Genomic DNA, 18,986 nt, shown 5'->3' on the forward strand with positions numbered 1-18,986 from the left:
TTGTTGCTGACGCCGCTGGTCTTTCGCTATAAAAACATATGTGTATAATGCAAGAGCCTGATGAGCAGGTCTTTGCCGTGCTAGCTGCTGAGTGGCTCTTCTAGTTGGCTGATGGTTGGCTCAGCTAAAACATCAGCGCTGCAAGTGCATATATACAGATACATATGTATGTATTTGTGTCTGCATTTCCCTCCACTGCAGCACACAACACATACCAACACAACGCATACCAACGCATTAACGGCCTACCTGTTCGTAGGTGTATGTGTGTGTGTAGCCTCTCGTTAAACACACACACACACTCATGCAGTTATGCGTTGCTGAGCTGCTGTTCTGGTTTCTAATTGTCGCGTTTGCTGCTGATTCTGCTGCCGCTCCCTCTGCATACTCGTTGCATGCAACTGCAGTCTGTCACTGACTCTTTGATTTCGCTGCTTTATTTACCTTTTTTTCGCCGCTCTATGTTTTTTCCATATTTTCTTTTACTTTTACAATTTTTATTTCAATTCTGTTTTCCATTTTTTCTGCTTCCAAACTGCTTGCATTGTTGTTGCGCGCTCGACTCCCTGCTTGTGTTGTTGTTGTTGTTACTCTCAGCTGCATTATGATTGCGCGCTGTCGTTCTGTTGCTGCATCAGTTGTTGTTATTGCTGTATATGTTGGTATTGTTGTTGTTGTTTGCTGTTGCGACTTGTATCTCCACAGCTATCCACTACAATTGTATATGTGTGTTGTTTTTGTTGTTGCACTGACTCTGTGCACTCGCACTAATTGTTGTCGTTGTTGTTGTTGACTGCGTTTGTTGGTTCACCAGCTCGCTGACTGCCTGCCTATTCGCTTTTGACTGACTAGCTGGTGTTTTTCGAGCGTTCTGACTGCCGCCTGCATTGGTCTGAGTGTGTCTGTGTGTATGACAACAAATGCCGTCGCTCATCCGATTTGCTTGCGTGTGTCGGTGAGTAGTCAACGACGTCGACGCTGCCGCTCCGCCGCCGCCGCCGTCAGGAGGAGGTGGCAGAACCTACACCGCGCGCCAACGAAAACGGCAGCACAGTTGATTGAGAACAACGAAGCAAGTAAGACGTGTTTGTTGGTTGGTGGTTAACACTTTAACGCTGGTTTTGTTTTTTGGGAACACTGTGCTGTACGCCAAAACGCCGAAACGCCAACCCAACAACGCAACACCAAACGACAATTCTTGTGCAGACGTACGATCGCGTGGGTGTGTGCGTGTTGTTTTTGTGTATGTGCGTGTGATTCGCGAACTTGCAAAAGTTGATTAGTGCCAAAATAGCAATAACAATAACAATAAAAAAACATAAAAAAGCAAATAATAAACACACAAAACCATTTGACCACGTACTAAGTACTTCTAGTTCATTGAAAAACCGTTAGAAAATATTGTTTAAAAAATTATACGAATTGCGCAATGTTCGAATGAATTGTAAACAAAGCGTATACGAAGTGACTAAAACATTTTAAGTGTGAAATTTGCTGATTTTCGCAAATTAAAAATTGTAAGAAGTGAAAAAAATTGCAAAGAGAGAAACAAAGTGCTGTGAAGAATTGTAAGTTTAATAATAAATAAAATAAAATAATTACCTTTAATAACTAAAAGTGCACAAATATATACACAAACTGAGAAAAAATATTTTTTTGTTATATTTCAAGACGAAATTTCGAAAAAATATTTGGTGATGTAGTTAAAAAAGTGTTAAATTACATCAAATTTGTGCAAACTTAACCTAACAAAAAATAAAGGAAATCAATAAAGAAATTAAAAAACTATACCCAAAAATACAAAAAAAAAAATAATTTATATTTAAACTTATAATAAACAATTATTTTGAAAAGTGGTCTATTTGATCGAAAACATGGATTTTGAGACTAAAGAAAAAAAATATTAACGAAAATTTTGGAAAAAATATTTTTTATTATTAAATAAAAATTGTTGTTGTAAAATTAAAAAAAAATATTTAACTTAAAATAATAAAAACATAAACATTTTAATTTGCTATTAAAACGCTGAAATTTATTGTTGTAAATTTTTAGAATAAATATGCACTTGAAAACTGACTTGGAAAAATTAGGAAAAACTAATTTTGAATACCAAAACACAGACGTTTTATAAGAATTATAAAAATAAAATAAAAATCAAATTCACAAAAATATTAATTATTAATTAAAATTAAATAAAATAGTATATTTATACCAAAACGAAAAAAAATAAATTGAATTAAATATAAATTAGAATTACATGTTAGTAATCAGTCAGTAAATCAGTCGTTAAATAACTAAACAATTTAATTTTGAGTTAAAAAACTTAAATATTTAACAATAAAAAAATCTAATTTAATTTTTTTATATTTAATAAATATCAAAAAAATTATTATTTTTATGGAAATTTTTTTAAATAACAGGTTTATATTTATATTTTTTGGTAAATTTCATTATGTTCTACATGCAATTTATAAAATGAAATATAATTAAATTTAAAATGAAATATAATAAATTTTTGTTTATTTGCATTTTTTAAACAAATTACAACAACACTTAATTATATTTATTAAATGTAGTAATGTGAAAAATCCAATTTAAAATAAAATAAAAATATTTATGCTTAAAAAATCAAAATTTTTATTGTAATTATATAAAAAAAAAAACTGCTTCAAATTAGTTTGAATATTTATAGTACTTTTTTATTGATTTTTAATGAAGCCGAAATGTAGATACTTTCTGTAAATTCCCTTTTTGAAAAAATAATTTTTGATAAAATTTTTACTTTTTTTTTTGTAAATAATTTTTTGGGAAAAATTTTGTTTTTACTTTTTTTTGAAAAATAATTTTTGGTAAAATTTTTGGCCAATTTTTTTTTACACAAAAAAATTTCAAAACAAAATGTTTAATTTTTTTGAAAATCACTAAATAAAATTGGGATTATTTCACAGAAATTGCATTAAATAATAAAATAACAAATTTATTGAACCGAAATGTTTCGAATTTTTCAGTAAAAAACATACTTTTTGAGTTCAAGTTTGAAAATAAAAAGAATTTCACAATTTCACAACTGCACGCAATCATTACAAACAATTTGCCATAAAGCGTGAGAGCAGTGAAAATCATTATGATTGCAGACAAGAATTAGAAAAAGTGTGAAAATATTTAAAATATCCAAAAAGAAATCAAATCAAAAAGTGTAAAACAATATTTAAAAATAATAAAAATACGAAACATTGAAAACAAAACAACTTCAACAACAACAACTACTAAATAGTAACTACAACTAATTGTAACTGTTTCACGAACAAAAAAATTCTTGCAAGCACAATACTGTTGCGCGCAAGAATAATCCTGTGCGAGCGCGAACGACCCCCACATTGCTGCGCAGGTACGCTGCAGAGCAGCAGCAGGTGTGTGTGCGCGCACTTGCATGCAAAAGCAACAGTAACAATTGAGAGTGCAGAACAACAAAGTAAAGAAACAGAAAGAAAAGCAAATAAACTCACAACCGCAAATAAAAAACACAGCCGCAAAAGCGTGCAGCAAAAATCAGTGAAAAATAAAAAAAAAAAAAATTCAAAATAAAAAAACGAAATTAAATCACAAAAACAAAAACAACAAACGATGGCTGTTGTCTTTTATATGCCCGAGGGCGGCGGCGATGACTCTGCATCGTCAACGAGCGGCGGTCACGGCAGTGCTGGCAGCGGCAGCGCTGCCTCGTCAACATCACAATCGCCCAATACCACCACATCGGCCACACAAACGCCCATGCAGAGTCCGCTACCGCCATATCCATTCATGATGGCCCTCTACGAGGGCATGTATCAGTATATGAGTAAGTCGCATTTAGCTTTTTAATTTTTAATTAATTTTTTATATTATGAAATTAGATTTTTATATGGAATTTGATAATTATTTGCATTAAAATTTAACTTTTATGATTCCTAAGAAATGTGAAATGCGTACACACTGTACATTAATAACATATCAATATTTATATAAATGTACTTTCAATTTCTTACCGGGTGTGTTATCAAAGTTATTGATTTTAAAATTTAAATTAAAGTTAGAATTTACCATTACTCAAAATTTTACCATTAATTTAATTTTTCTGGAAATTTTTCTGTCAACCCCTTCATAAGCATAAATAATTTCTGGGTTTTTTCACAATAAAATTTATAATGAAATTTTCCCATTGTGAAAGTACATACGAAGGCGTGTGATATACAAGTTGAATAAGGGTCTATGGGGCGTAAGTTATTGTAAGGGTGTATGGCAATAATATTTCCAGGAAGTACTGAATTTTCGATTGCTTGAAAAACCCCAGTGTCGAAATAACGTAAAATAGTTTGTTGTGCCCTAGTTACTACTAATGAGCATGCTCATTACTAGTTAAGCTAACGCATTTAGTACAGTTTTAGTCGCTTTAAATCGGAACACAGTCTACAAATAGGATTAAAGCGCACAACAATTTTAAAACTCACTCAAGTTTCAATAAATATATTTCAGAGAGTTCTTAGCATACATTTGGGATCTCTAACAAGAGTGTTGCCTACTATTAGGAGCAAATTCGACAAGAACATAAATTTTAGAGATATTTTTTTGGAATAAAAGTACATTTTAGTGACATTAGAAATATGTTAAAGCTCTGTCAAATAATCAGTCAGTCATTTAATTTTCTCGAATATCTGATCGAAAATTCTGGCGTTATACTCAGGATACAAACTCTGCCGATTTTTTTTTTTTCAGTTACAAATACCCAGTCTACTAATGTTCAGCCTAAAGCTATGCAATAAATTTCGTAATTATTTCAATTTTGATGCATAATTTTAGAAGTTGATCCCTCAATTTCATTGATAACTTCATAAGAGGAAAATAAAGGTATGAAACCTTTACTCAAACTCATTTCTTTCAAAGCTTTCCGATAAATAAATATTCCACAAGCGTAAAACAGAACAGTTTTCGCTTATATTTTAGCAATTAGTCTGATATTATTATTTAATAAGATAGGAGATATTGATTTCTTATTTAATAAATCTCTTGTATCTATAAAATTTCGAGAAAAAATACGCTTGCAGCCTGAAAGTATGCACTAATGTGATATTAAACACAATCTTCTGCATACTTTGAGGGTATTCAAGTTAGCTTGCACTAGTACAAAAGTAAAAAAACGTACGATGTATACTTTTAGGGTATTCAATCTTTATTTTGTTCCTTTGTTTATAATTCTGCATTATACGCAGTTATCTAGATAAAATCTTTTATTTGACTCATAATTTTTCAACAAAAAAAAGAAACCTTCAATTCATTCGCTTCGCAAAAATTCACACACCTGCAAATATTGCCATCAAAACCTTAAACTAAGCAAATATTAACCGAATGAGATATCAAGAATAGTTACATATGTAGACATAAGTACACAGACATCACTCATATGTAAGAAGTCATTAAAGTAAATAATTAAACAATAGTAAGCATCGCTAGGCCATAATAAATAAATCAATGAGTCATTGTCATTTATTGCGTTATTTGTTATTGTTATGAGTGGTTACAATGCAACGAATACAGTCAAGTGTTCGACAATCGAAAGGTAAATAATAACTACTGTAGCAAGTAAATATATATAGATGATATGCGCTATTAAACAATGACAGCATTTGAAGTGCTCGAGTGCTTAGTTTTATTGCCGATTTTATTGAAAATGTCTTATGCTATTATACAGCAAAAATAAATTGATTACAGCTTAATGCAAAGATTTACTGTTGCATGAAATTTAAATTGAAATTGATTTATAACAGTGTATTTTATATAAACTCGACCTTGGTAAAACTGTAAAGTCGTAAAAAATTAAATAATAATGGACATAAAGCTTCAATTTTTCATGAATTTACAGTTATATTAATTTTTTATTAGGTTTAAAAAATAGTAAAACATTTTTATATTTCATGCAACATAAAGTTATTAAGTGCTTGTATATCGAACTGTTAAAAATATATATTAGATACCACTAAACAAAAATAAAATTATTTACCTTGAAGACATGTAAATAAACACAAAAGTCGCTCAAATAAATATTTTTTTTACTGCTATTCACCACCCAACCCCATTAAAATATAAAGGCTCAGCTTGCCACAAATTAATCTTTAGCCACAACTGTGCTGACAACTGTCGAAAATGTTAAATGGTATCAAAGATTCTGTCAAGGCAAGACATTTAAATTGAAATATATGCGCAATTAAAAAAAAAAATTATAAAAAAATTAAGAAAATACATAATAACAAATAAACAATTTAAATGAGAAATGACTCAAACATAAATATTTACAAATTTTTACAAATTATATGGCTTTTATATAAGAATTTTGGAAAATTACTATAATATTGAAATACTATAATCTTCTGATATACATAAGCATTTACATAAATACCAATTTCTTGCAACATTAGAGAGATATTTTTTGTATTTGCCACCAATTCTTAAACACAAGAGGCGAAACCAAGCCGCCATATTTTCTATACCATAACATAAATATATGATTATTGAGGCTAGTAAATATGTAGCTAATAATATGTGTTTGAATGCAAATAAGCCAACTTGCAGGCTATTAGTAGCTTATGAGCAATTTAACATAGTGGGTTGGTCAGCTGGGCGTTGAAATGTTTTGTGCTGTCAAACGGTCAATAAACTATAAACACATATACCTACATATATATATAAAAATATTTACACAAATATAGCACAAATTTGCAAATACAGTAGTCTAACTGGGAGACCTACCCAGTGAGGCTGGTTAGAAAGCTTAAATAATATTTTTTTGGTCTTTAACAAATAAAAAATATCAAAATTTTAATAAAAAATTGGGGAAATTATGATAAAATAATAATTTTTTGGACTTTAATGATAAAAAATATGCTAAATTTTAATAAAAAAATTAAAAAGTTATAATAAAATACCTTTTTTTTAAATATAAAATACCTTTTTTAGAAAAATATTTTTTTATTAAACTGTTCTATTTAAAAATGAAAAGTAAAATTTTTTCCATTGTTAAAAAAATTCATAAGAAATAAAATTAAACAGTTTTTTTTTCAAAATCAAAAAAAATATTTTTTACAACTTTTTTATAAATTTTATTTGATACTTTAATTTTGCTAACCCTTAATTTGTCAACACTTTATCCAAAAAATTTGATCTAAAAATAAAATTATTGAGCTTTAAAATACTATAACAATATTTGATTTTATAATCATAATTTCATTAAAGAGTAATTTTTAAAAATACAAAATTATGTTGAAAGCAAAAACTTAACATTGGCTAATAATTCAGAAGAAAAAGTTAAAAATTTTTTTAAATAAATATAAATATATTTTCTAAAAAGTAAAAATATCATAAAAATTAAAAAAGTTAAAAAAGAAAATTAAAAAAGCAATAAAAATTTAAAAATTAAAAATGTTAAAAAAACAATATTTTTGAAAAATATATCAATATAATATTTCTAATATTTTTTTAATTTTTTTGTTAATATTTTTTATATATTTTTTTTGAATATTTATTTATTTAAACAAAATTTTGTTTCAAATTATTGAAAATATTAAAAACCTATATATATATATATATAATTTAAAAAAGTTAAAAAACAAAATTTAGAAATTAGAAAATAAAAATTAAGAAATTAAAAAAAAACAATATTTTTGAAAAAATTTATCAATATAATATTTCTAATATTTTTTAAATTTTTTGTGTTAATTTTTTTATTATATAATTTTTTGAATTTTTTGTAAATATTTTCTTGTATTTGTATATTTTTTTTAATATTAAAAAAAAAATTGTATATTATTTTTAAATAATTTTAATTTGTTGTTGATTTATAATTAACAATTATAAAAAAAAAATAATTTTTTCAATAAATTTATACATGCCACTTCAATTTCATTATTTTACCCAACTGTAAAATTAAGTTTTGCAATAATTGTATTAAATGAAAAATAAAAATCAATAAACAAATTTATAAATACAACAATAGACACTGAAAATAATAAATAAACCCAACAAACTAAAATACCAAAACAAAAAAAAAAAACATTACAAAAGCAACACGCCCAATTCAGCTGTCCGCCTGACCAAGTGACCAGCGTTTTTGGCATTATTTCGGCCATAGCAAACGCCCCGTATGTCTGCTGCTGCCACAAACGGTAACGAGATACTGCTTATTTAGACATTTATTACCACACCCGTGCTTTGCATGTGAATAAGCACAATACAAAAAAAAAATATAAAAATAAAAAAATACAAAACGAAAGCAAAAAGTTGTACGACAATTGAAAGCACACACAAAAAAACTGTAATACAATAATACCGCAGCATACACAAATCCAGTTTGGCGCGTGCCACAACGACTCATAAGCAAATCTTCAGGCGATCGAGTCGAAGCAATTGCGGGCAGCCGCATATTTATGCTGTAATATGCGCATGCTTATGGGTTTGTGTGTGTATATGTTTGTGCTATGCTTGCTGTAGCATAAAATTGACGTTAACTGGCCGTCGCTGAACTTGTTGCACGTTAGTGTGGCTACAACTAATGATGTTGGCTTGGCACGCCCATGTTTCTTACTGACCATTTTATATTATTTTGAATAAGCAGTAGGGCGGATGGCTTTGTGTATTTGTAATTTAAATAAAAAATTGGTAAATAAAAAAAATAAATTTTACGAAAAATAAAAATAAAAAAAAAAATTAAATAAATAAAAAATAATAATTTTACAAAAATGAAAAAATTGAAAAATAAGGAAAATTAACAACAAAAAGCCTACAAAAAACCTCAAAATAATGTGAAAAATAATCATGTTCATGCTCCTCGCCATAAATCGCTCATAAATATATGCAAACTGCGCACGCGATCACAGCGCTTGTCGCAGCTATAGCCACATAAGTTATAGTCAAACACATACCTACACATATACTTCACATAAAAAACACTCAAAAGCCAAAGAACTTTACTGACAACATAACTGGTTGTTGAGCTGCTGCATGAACTGTATTCAATAAATATAAAAAAAAAACTAAAAAACTGCATAAAAACAGTAAAAAAAAATGCTTACAACAACAACAAAAAGCTTGTAAAATTGCTCTTAAAAAATCAAAGTAACACCACATAGTAGAAATGCTTGTGGAAGAGGAAGCGCTGCAACTGCATATCGTACAAGCATGAAACTGGTAAAACGAGTTCTTTTACTACGTACGTTTACAAACCAGCTAAGCGCAGCTTTAAGGAAAAAGTATAAAAAAAAGAAAAATAAGATTTAGCAGCAGTGTAGCTTGTAGTTATACATATATGTAGATGTGTAGTAAAAGGTGCACATTTTGAAGGTTTTGCAAGAGGTAGTTTGGGTATTGGTTGAAGGATATAAAACATGTAAACTACATATATGATTTAAGGGTTTTCAAAGAAGCATATTATTTTTTAAATTAGAGGTAATATACATTAATTTTTGTGTTGTTATATTTATTTTTTAGTGATTTGAGCACACTGGCAAATAAATTTACTTTTTGAGTAATGCCTTTTTTAGTTAAAACTCTTATAGGAATATATTTGGAACTTGAATGTTTTTGTGCCAAGAGGTATTTGTATGAAGCATTTCACTTAAAACCTGAAATTAGTATTCTTAACAGAATTGAGTATATTTCTCTTCTTCGCTACCTTTGATGCTATTTCGCAATTCGCGTTACTCATACGACATGTAGGCTTGAGAAAAAATTATATTTTCATGACAAACTACTGTGTTGTGCACAGAAATTGGTGCTATGACTTGATTCTAGAAAAATTGTTTATTTTTTTTTAATAAATAGATTAAAATTTAATAATATTTTGACAAAAAAAAAACAGAAATATATTATTTTACAGATAATATATTTTTTTTAGGGAAGGCATTATTATATAAAATTTTTAATATATAATTAAATTTATTTATTAATTTTTGGGATATTTTTTACTTTAATTGTATGACAACACAATTTTTTGCTTTGTCAAATAATTTCCTTCCAATTTTATTAGAACACAAACAAATAATTGGTAAAAAATAAACAATTTTTAAAATATTTTTAACACCAGGAATTTGAGCTTTTTAAAATAAAATTTTGAAAAAATTTTTAAATCAGAAATTCGGGCTTTGAAATATTATGGCCTGTCTTTGAGCTTTTAAGCATATTCTAATAAAATGAAAATATTTTTCTGTTGTGAAATTTCGATTTTTTTTAGAAAATCAACGAGCTAATACAATATTGAGATATTTAAAAATTTAAAAAAATATTTTTTTTTATGGGAAAAATCTTTAATTGTGTTCAATGATAACACTTGAAACTAAAAATTGAAAATGTTATATTTTTTACAAAACAAAATGAAAATTTTATATTTTTAATTTTTGTCCAAAACATTATTTTAGAGTACTTTTTTGTTTTCAAACATTTTATAATAAATTTATAAACCAAAGTCACATTTCTATTAAATTTTAGTTAAACTTAAACAATTTCTAAAATAAAATACAAATATTTTTTCAAAATTTAAATACCTGCACTGCGCTTTAAAGCCTGAGTTCCCTACAAGCATATACATATACATATATGCCAACCTATGTATGTAGTAATGCATGTACATATTTCCAACGCCATTCCCACCTCGAGCAATGCTGAGTCATCAAAGTCAACACCATAAACAAAAAAGGCTAGCATACATAAAAATAAAAACGAAGCAAACACCTAACAAACCACCAAAAGGCTCCACCCAAAAACAGGGAGTTGAAACAAAATGCACACGCATACAAAGCCAACACACACACACATACGCTTAGAGCCTAGGTACACACCTACACCTACACATACTGCGCGCAAGGGTGGCTACAGCTGCCACCAACCGCTTTGCACGAACAACAAAATCCCTACATTCCCTCGCTTTAGTGATGCCAGCGAATACTTATGCACAGCCTAAGCCTATTCATCCCTAACTCTGGCTTTTTTATTTCGTTGCTCCAGCTTGTCTGCTTTGTTGGTTTGCGTTGCTTGCTCACTCTCATCTTATGGCTTTGCTCTATAAATTTTATCTCTAATCGCCTTTCGCCTCCATATTCATAACTAAGCTGGGATTTTTTTATTCAACACTCTCACATTGCTGTTAGCCCAACGTTTTGCCTGCTCCACGCAGCGTTTTTATATATTGTTATCAGCTCCTGCAGGGTAAAATATATAGGCCTCATGGAAACAACCCTTTTCACAGGTTTGTTTTTGTAATTTTTGTTGTAAAATATGAAATTTTATTGCTCTTTTTGGCTTACTCTCCTTTTATTATCGCTCTTTCTGCTTTGTTGTTTGTTATTTGTTTTGTTGTTGTGTTTTTTTTAGCTTAGCAACTACATATATTCTGGGCTTTCCCGCCAGAAAGTATAATATGCAATACCTTTATACTTACCGTTAGGCATTCCCTTGTGTTTAGTTGTTTTTATTTATGTGTTTTTTGCTCCCAGTTCGGTCTCTCTCTCTCTGTTTTCTTACCTTGATGACGCATCACGGCATATCACCCATGCCACAAATTTATAACTTTAGAGTTTAAATATTTGACTTTAGATGAGATCTGATAGAATTTTTGGGAGTTATTCAAGTGGTATCTAAGCTTAGATATGAATACTTTCGGAACCCCATAGACTTCTATTAGAAAGAGCTGCTTAGGGTCAACTAGAATCTAGATGAATTCTTGTCTAAACTGTCTCCCTTTTAGGGATCCATTTCTTAATATACATTATAGAAGTTTCTGGGACACTCTTTGAGAGTTGGACTTTTGAGACTTTAGGAACCATATATACTACTATTTGAGAGAGCGGTAGCTTACAGTCAAGTTCTTCGCCCTAGAAACTAGATAGTTTGAGAATTCTTGTCTAACCTTTTTTAGAGATACATTATAGGAGCTTCTGGGACACTCACGGGATTCCAGTTAGAACCTAACCTAAGTCATTTTCTTTCAGCAGTATTCTCAAAATCTGTTTGTGGGCTCTTTGAAGGAATACATTCTCTCTTGGAGACATTTTCTCACGACGTATCATATCACATGTTCACACATTTGTATAAAACAAAATAATACATTCCCTCCAATATGAGGACTCCTCTTTTGTTTCCTGGCTACTACACCAACTCAACCACTAGTTAGCGCCCAATTCAGCTAACGGTACTTCAAATTTATTACGTACCCTGCCACAATTTGCAAAGTCATTTACTAATTCACAGAAAAATGCTTGACTTTAAGCTTTACTTCCTCACTTAACAAGCGTCCTTACATGTAACAGGCACGAATTCTTAGAAATATTCAACGAGTATGCGTGTGAATAACGGTATTAACGAGTACGTGCCACATACACATTGCGCTAAAACTTCAACTCAAAGTCACACATACTTGGAAGGCACTGCAGGCAATTCTTCATACAGCAGCATTGTTCTTCAAGGATGCTGGGCACTTGCAACATGCGCCTAGCATATATGCTTCCGTGTTAATGACGCGCCAACATATACACACGAAATATATATATGTATTTATTTATGAGAATGACAGCCATAAAATAAAAATGTTTGCTGCAATCCCAAGCATTGTTACCGGGCAGTGCCGTTGCGGCGCCTAAAATGCTCCTACATATATATATATATATATATATATATCACCAACCCCTAAAAGTACACACACTCAACCGCCTACTCTATGGAGCTACTGACGCGCGTCTGTTGTCAGGCGTCATTTTTGCGGCTGAAAAGTAGGCAGCAAATACAAATAATAAAACGATTTTTCTCTACACATAAAAATTTCACTGCCTACATTCCGGCGTTCAACCATGCTTTCGCCGTATTTTGTTTTGCTTGGCACTTTCTTAACATTGCAACATGCCACCGCGAAGGCTGACGCCCCGCATAACGCATATCGATCCGCTAGCGCTCTTCGTTTGCTTTCATTTTACTGTTGCCAACAGCTGTTTCGCCTTAATTGCGCCTAAAAGTCTGCAAAGCTGCTGCTGGTTGCTGGCTGGTGTGCGCGCGCGCGTCATTTTCGCCGGTTTTGTTTTGCTCAGCAACTTCGCTTGTTGTTTGGCAAACGGCCGTGAACCTGGCTGGCCGTCGTCAGATCGTTGTTTGTTTGTTGCTGCTGCTGCTGCTTGTTAGGTGTGTATCTGGGCGAGCGAAAGCAGGGCGTGCAGCAGCAAGGCGCGCTGATTTCGCTTGCTGCTTCTACTCTTGTTGTTGCTGTTGCTGTTACCTCAGCGCTAGCTTTTGGCTACTTGCCAGGCGAAAAAATGGGCGCGTCAGCAACGCAGCATACAACAAAAATGGCGTTCGCGCTGTGCTGCTTAGAAACAGCTGTGCAACGCCGCTGGTTAACCGATAAGTGGGCCTTGCCGCAAATGTTTTCAAAACAAATTTGCATTTTTTTATTTTATTTTCTGCTTTCATGCTCTTGCACTCAAAACGCCTATGGCTACAATGCTCTGACTTTTGTATATACACAACTTTGTTGCTAAACTTTTGTTGCCAAGCTGTTGGCTGTTGGTGGCTAGCGCTCTGCACCGCCCTTCAACGCCGCGTCACATCAAAGGCTGTTACAGTTACTGTCTACAGTCTTTTTTGTTGCTGACAGCTTTTGTGCTGTTGTTGTTGTTGCTTGCGTCACATTGTTGTTGCCGCAGCGGCTTTGTGTCATTGCCATTGCCATTGAATTTTCTGCTTGAAAAGCTGCGCTGGTGCTGCTGCTGCGGCTCTTGTTACCGCTGCATTATATTCCAGTTCTACTGCTTTTCACTTGGTTTGTTTTCATACCTTTCCATTTTATGCCTCATTTTCTATTATCGCACGGCTGGCAACCACTACAGCGCCTACAGTTGCTCTGTGGCAGCAACAGCAGCATATTATATCAAGCGCTTTGCAATTTTTTGCAGTTTTTTTTTTTAGTTTTTGTTGTTTGTTGTTGCTCTTGCAGCTTAATATTCGTTGCGCTTGGCATGTAACTATAATGTGGAAATTTGCATTCAACTGCGCCACAAAATGCGGCAAAGTCAACAAGCCGGCTAACTGCAGTAATGTATATAAGTAATGAAACTCAGCAGCTAGTGTGTGTTGTTACCAAGTACAGCAATTTGCTGGCAGTTTTTGTTGTTGTCTTTCAGTTTATTCATTACTTTTTGCCGCGCTTGTTACCGTGTTATCGTTTGTGCTTTCCGCTTATTTCTTTATACTTATATGTATATACATCGCTCTCATTATTGTAAAAATTCTTTTTGTAGCTCTTATCAGCTCTGCAGTATATATATAAAAATATATTTAAAATATCTTTTTTTTGTTGCTGCTCCTACCAGCATTACATATTATTAAAAAAATATATATTTTTGTATTTAGTCCACAGTCATTCAAACTTTTATGTATATCTCGGCTAAAAAAAAAATTTTATTGTTGTTTTTGTAATTTTCATTTTTGTTCTCTAACTTGAATTGTTCGGTGATTGCTACTTTGAATAGCCGCTTTGTTTTTGTAACTAATATAAGCACTCTTTAAGTAGCTTTTGTTTTGTGGACTCAAGTCGTGGTGAGTGCTTTAAAAGTTAATCTGAAAATAAAAAAAGTTGTGTCCCTTAAAAGTAACTCCAAAAAATAGAAAAAAAAATAAAAAACATTGCATTAATTAACAAATAAAATTGTGTGGAAAAAATTGCTCTAAAATTTGTCAAGGTTATGTGACATTGAGGACATTGACCATAAAAAAAAAAAATCCTACACCTTTTTTCAAATCTCTATGTATTTTCTGCTTTTGGGTATCCACTAGCTTCTGTAAAATATCAAAAAAAAAAAACATTTGAAGACATTTTAAAAGCTACCAAATTACTCAAAAACTCTAAAAAGCTCCTTAAAATGTTTCGACTTGTTTAGTTGTTAGATATCTTTAAAGTTTATAACTCTTTCCAACCCATTAGGACCATTTTAAAATAAAATTTTCAAGCAAAATTAAGAGTATCACTAAAAGCTCTAATAAAGCTCTGTTTTTGGAGAGCTTTAAGTTGTTTGTAATACTTTCTACGTTTAATAATAATATTTATCACCGCTTGCATATAACCATGTCTAAAGATTTTAGTGCACCACTAAAAAGCTCTCATATAGCTATTTTTTGGAGAGCTTTAAGCTGTTCTTTGTAATAATTTCTAAATTATAAATTATTATTTATTGTCGCTTGCATATAACCATGTCTTAAAAAAAATAAACGAAAAAAAGTCTATAAAAGCTTTCGGAAAGCTCAAAACTCCACATTTTATAGTATAAAGATTTTTTTTTAATTTTTTCGAGAAATATCTCGTTTACTGAAATTTATTTATGAGAACAACTTTTATTAGCATAAGTAATATTATAAAGTGTGTTCGGCTAACACCTCTTTATGAAATATTTTTATGAGTCATTAATAATATTTTTCTATGACTATTTCAAAAATTATAATTTTTTGTCTAAAGCAAAAAAATATTATCTGATAAACCATATTAGAATACCCTTTATCATTTTAAGTACTTTTTATATTATCAAGTACTGTAAAATTAATTCTAGTGTTAATTTTGCTTGCGTCTTCTCCTTCTTCTTAAGCTTAGCATACTTACATTATAAAAGTACATATATATAGCTGCCAAGTTATGCTAATATATTATATAAGAGCTCTTTTCAAAGCAGACATGCATCTATATATAAGCTCTACTCTTTCATCTATATAAACACATATATAACACACCACAGACATTCCAGCAACACTTCAAAACGCCAAACTGTCTACCAAGCTGTTCATAAAATGTCTGCCACTAGCCAGTGTTTTGCTGGTAGTGTTGTTGTTGTTGCCGCCTGAGTCAAGTTGATGACACATGATAATGGTATTTTTATAAGTTGCACGTGAAGTTACAAAAGCGCGGCAACTACCGGCATTCCATGGCATTGATGTCACAAATAAACACACACACTTAAGCAACTCTTTTATATATAGAAAAACAATGTTTACATAAGTAATTAAGGCAGCTCGCAAGCTCATCCGTAAGTCGCTTGTTATGCATTGCAGACAACACATGTTTTCTTTGCAGTTTCAAGGGCGCTGCTCCACACTTTTTGATTGCACTGTACCAGCATTTGTTGGCTGAAGGCAGTAGTCAGTGCGCATAAATTAGTCAGCGCGGAATTATTATTCAATTGTTGCAAAAAAGTATTATATAATAATGCTGGTAATTAATTATTAATTGGCATTACATATTTCACAATTGTTTTTTAAGTGTCTAATGCGTTCTGATTTCGTTGTACTAGCTGCAGTGTAGAAAAAAATATTTTTTTTTTTTTTTGTATTTATTTTGAATATGTTCTTTTACACCCTATTTTATCTATTGAGTATGTACTCGATTACTACTGATTGATAATATTGCATTTAGTTGTAAAAATATCAAATTCATTATCTTTCAACTGAAAGCTTTGATTTATAAATCGCAATAAATTAGACAATGAAGTGTCAAAAGTAAGCTGTTAATCACCAAAAGCCAGCACAATTAGTCATCTTGCAGACAATAATGAAAATGTTAATAAATACAGAATGTAATAAGCAAATTAAAATATTAAATAATGAATATAAAAATTGTGAAATATGAAGCAGTTAAACAAAATAAAAATATATATTTTTAATTTAAAAATACATGCATAATAAAAAATACTAATTAAATTTTAAAAATTAAAATTAAATATTTAAATTAAAAAAATAAATAATTTAATTAAAAATGTTTGTGAATAAATTTTGCAAAAATATTATAAAATTTAAAAATGTAATCTATAAAACACAAATTTTAAATATATAGCAATTAAAAATAAATTAGGAAAGACTAAATTCGGGTGCAACCGAACATTTTATACTCTCGCAACTTATTGATGAACTTTTTTAACGATAACACACAAATTGACCCATATAATCGGCATAAAGTCCAATAGAATAGCGAAAAGCATCATTTATAGTATATGAGGGCTGAGGAAATTCCTGAACCGATTTCACTCATTTTCACCATCAACATACATTATATCTAAGATTATATGCTCATTTAATTTGGCTAAGATATTTCACATATTAACCGATTTACATACATGCTATTAAGCCCATTGTATTTTTGAAAACCCTATAATTAGCTATATGGGATCTAAGGGAGTTATGACCCGATTTTATCAGAAGAAAAATATTTCCTCGGAATTAAATTAAGATACCTAAGAGATTTACCGATATTTTCGGTTAAAAATTACCATAGGGCACTGAGTTTTTTATATGCTTAATCCAGGGTCTTGAAAAGTTATAATCCGATTTCGACAATTTTTGGACAAGTGATGCCACTGCTCAAATACAGTATTTGTGTAAAGTTTTATTTCGCTATCTTCATTGGTTCCTTATGTATGCATTATAAAGTCAACGAATCAGGTTGAATTCAGAATTGAGTTATATGTGAATTAGTGGTTGTGAATCTAGTTCGCCCATTTTTCATCCGTGTTATCGCGGTATCAAAGAAATATTTTATACCTAATTTAATTGAAATCGGTCGAGCAGTTCCCGAGGTATGGTTTTTGAACCATAAATGGGTGACGCCACACCAAACTTTCCATTTTTTCTTAAATATGACTGCAGCGCTCCTTCTGTCAATTTGTGTGATAATATAACACAATCGAGATGTAAAATATTTTAATCTAAACATTACATTAACGAAATAATATTAATAAAAAATTTTAATGGATTAAAAAAAAAAGATTTTAAATTTCCAAAAATAAAATATTTAGCAAAACAATTTAAATATAACCTATATAAACAGATTTAGTAGCATTAACATTTTAAACAAAATTTTGTTATAAATAAAAAATTATAAATAATAATAAAAATTCGTAAATATTGATTTACTAAAAAAAAATCACGAGAATTAGCGCACGTGCCAAGCGGCATGCAATAAAAAACCACAAACTGTGTGAATACTGGTCATACCAAGTCATACTCATTATCTCTCGTTTGACTGTACCTACATTCATATAAATATACTCAGCGCTGACTAATTTGAATCACGCTATAAATGCACATTATAATTGATTTCGCTTCAACTCACTTTGGTTATCGATTGTCTGTTAGCGCTGCCAGCAATAAATGCGCTATTATTATAGAGACACTGAACTTGACCTTACGCATCGGCACACTGCGTTGTAAATAATAATAGTACACTCGTACATATATACAAATATATAGAGATAAGGCAGCAATTGTCAGCGCTTAACAGCAATTATAAACTCATATACACATGCGAATGTGTGTGTTATCGATCTATCATCGCTAAAATAAGACAGCAACTGCATTGTGGTAGCTGCAACTAATCGCATTATCGCGCGCAAAATGTAGGTGCTAAGCGGCTTACCGACACCAACGGCAAACTAGCTGATGCGATAGCACAGCAACGCGCGCTCATAGATAGTTCTATCAATCGGTTTAGTAATATATATATTTTCCAAGTGACTAGACGCTTGTGCTATTAGACGAACGAAGTGCGCGTCAATCACGCGATTAAGCGTCAGCACTCGCGCTGCTTGAGTATTAAGCTTACACCAGCCGCAGCGCTTCTCACGTTTCGCGCGCGCAAAAGTAGCTCATAACGTTTAGCGCATCTAAACGAAGCGTGAATTATATTCAATTAACTTTTCCATTTTTATTTTCTGTTTTCTATTATTTCTTGTTTTATTTTTTTATTTTACTTTGCTGTGTTTGTCGTATATTTCGTCTTTTCTACGGCTCATCGCCTGCCGCGCCATACAATCAATTATTTGCCGCATTGGCGATGCGCGAATGGATGACTAATGGACAGCAGATAAGACATGATTTATATTAATGAATTGCATTGCCGTAACGTAAATACCTGTAGACGTGATTAGCAGATGGCGAGCGAGTAA

At 30.9% G+C, this 18,986-nt stretch overlaps 1 protein-coding gene across 2 annotated transcripts in view; it reads left to right on the forward strand.

Moving 5' to 3' along the window:
* Window positions 1-1,033: 1,033 nt before the first annotated feature.
* Window positions 1,034-18,986, forward strand: part of LOC105215377 (cell death protein hid) — a 48,042-nt gene continuing 30,089 nt past the window's right edge. Inside the window, exons 1-2 of one of the 2 annotated variants that reach the window (XM_011189266.3) lie at window positions 1,034-1,568; window positions 3,009-3,838. In XM_011189266.3, coding sequence (XP_011187568.2) covers window positions 3,625-3,838 — 214 coding nt within the window. In that variant the 5' untranslated portion in view covers window positions 1,034-1,568; window positions 3,009-3,624. The remainder of the gene's footprint in view (window positions 1,569-3,008; window positions 3,839-18,986) is intronic. The other variant, XM_054229013.1, reaches the window with a different exon arrangement.

This window comes from Zeugodacus cucurbitae, chromosome 4, assembly GCF_028554725.1.
Source record: "Zeugodacus cucurbitae isolate PBARC_wt_2022May chromosome 4, idZeuCucr1.2, whole genome shotgun sequence".
NCBI lineage: Eukaryota > Metazoa > Arthropoda > Insecta > Diptera > Tephritidae > Zeugodacus > Zeugodacus cucurbitae.